General features: G+C 47.5%; 1 protein-coding gene across 1 annotated transcript; it reads right to left on the reverse strand.

The window, feature by feature from the left end:
* Positions 1–1143: 1143 nt before the first annotated feature.
* LOC136061699 (uncharacterized) lies at positions 1144–1923 on the reverse strand. Its single transcript, XM_065759795.1, has one exon. The coding sequence runs from the start codon at positions 1921–1923 to the stop codon at positions 1144–1146; it is 780 nt and encodes a 259-aa protein (XP_065615867.1).
* Positions 1924–2141: the final 218 nt, after the last annotated feature.

The raw sequence follows: 2141 nt of genomic DNA on the forward strand, positions 1-2141 counted from the left end.
TAGAGTCCACCAGTACGTCGATTATAGGGAGAGGGTAGCTATCCTTGGGGCATGCTTTGTTTAGGTCTGTAAAATCTACGCACATCCTCCATTTCCCGTTGGCTTTCTTGACTATTACCACATTTGCTAGCCAATCGGGATAATACTTCCCTGATGAAGCCTGCCTCTTGTAACTTGCCGACTTCTTCTACTATTGCTTGGTCTCGTTCTTGGGCGAACACTCATTTCTTCTGACGAACAGGTGGAACAGAGGGCAAGAAATTCGGCCTATGTACCATGACTGAAGGGTCGATTCCTGGCATGTCTTTATGACTCCAGGCAAACACGTCCTGGGTTTCCTTGAGGAAAGCTACGAGTGCTGAGCGAACCGTTGGGCTGGCGAGAGTGCCGATCCTCGTGGTTCTATCCAATCTGGAGCTATTGTATCTCCTCGAGCCTCTCTATGGGTTCCGCCCTCGTCCGTTGTTCTTCTATGTTCATGGTTTATAGATGGTCATCTATCTCCAGCATCGCAATATAGTAGTCGCGCGCAGCTATTTAGTCCCTTCGCAATTCCCCTACTCCGTACTCAGTGGGAAATTTGATTATCAGGGGGTAGGTTGAAGTTACAGCCTTCCATGAGTTAAGGGTAGGTCGTCCTATGATGGCATTATAGGCAGAGGAGTAATCGACAATAAGGAATGTAACATCCCTAGTGATTTGCTGAGGATAATCTCCAATTATGACAGGTAATGTGACTGCACCTAGGGGGTATACTTTTGTTCCTCCAAATCCAACGAGGGGAGCATTGGTTGGAACTAGCCGTTCTCTGTTGATTCGCATCTGTTGGAATGCCGTGTAGTAGAGAGTGTCTGTAGAGCTTCTGTTGTCAACAAAGACCCGGTATGTGTTATAGTCTCCTACGAAGATGCTAAAGACGAGCACGTCGTCATGTGGGTGGTGAAGATGTTGGGCATCTTCTTCCGAGAATCCAATAATGGGGTTGCTGACCCGCGGCATCTTCGGGATGACGCCCGTGAGCTAAACGTTCTAAACCATCTTGAGGTAAATCTTTCGAGCCTTTTTAGATGAGTCGGTGGTCGTCGTGCCCTCTACAATCATCCTTATATCTCCTAAGGGTTGTTTGGGACGCTCGTTGTCCCGTCAGGGGGCCTGCTCTTGAGGAGGTGGGTCTGCTCTCTCCCTACTGACGAACTTCTGTAACTTCCCTTGTCTGATAAGGGCTTCAATCTGCTGTTTCAAGTCATAGCAGTCGGCTGTGTCATGACTGTGATCATGGTGGAAACGACAGTATTTGTCTCTAGACCATTTGTTGGGATCTCCCTTCAGCTTTCCGAGGAAGGTCAAGGTTCCCTCGTCCTTGATTTGCATTAGGACTTGGTTGATTGAGGCAGTTAGTGGAGTGAAGCTCGTGAATCTCCCTGTAGGGGGCTTGAAGCGCCTATCTTCCCTTCGTTCTCTAGTTTTTGCCATTTTCCACCCTATGTCTTGTCGCGTATCTTCCTGCCTTTCTCTCTTCTTGGGTTTCTCCTTTTGGGCCAGAAGCACGTCTTCGACATTCATGTATTTGGTTGCCCTATAAAACACATTCGACATAGTCTTTGGGTCATTCTTATATAGTGAAAATAGGAACTTACCCTTCCGTATCCCATTCATGAAAGCGACTACAAGTATCTTGTTGTCAGCTTCATCTATTGAAAGCGCCTCTTTGTTAAAGCGTGCTATATAGGACCTCAGCGTCTCATCTTCCCGTTGTCTGATGCTCATCAAGCATGCTATAGACTTTTTATACCTGCGTCCCCCAATGAAATGCAAAGCAAACTGGGCGTTTAGCTTCTTGAAGGTACTGATGGAGTTAGGCGTCAACTTGCTAAACCAAATTCTTGCAGGACCCTTCAGCTTGGTAGGGAAGGCCCTACACATGATCTCGTTTACTACTCCTTGAAGGTGCATCAGGGTCTTGAAGGATTCCAAGTGATCTAGGGGGTCTTTTGCTCCGTCATAGCTTTCTATCTACGGCATGCGAAACTTTGGTGGAAGGGGGAAGGAATTGATGGACGCAGTGAACGGTGAATCTGTTCGATGGACCAAGTCATCGAGGTCGCTAGACACTCATCCTCTGAGGGCGTTCGTCATAAAGT

This window comes from Quercus suber, unplaced genomic scaffold (assembly GCF_002906115.3).
Source record: "Quercus suber isolate HL8 unplaced genomic scaffold, Cork oak 2.0 scaffold_342, whole genome shotgun sequence".
Lineage (NCBI taxonomy): Eukaryota > Viridiplantae > Streptophyta > Magnoliopsida > Fagales > Fagaceae > Quercus > Quercus suber.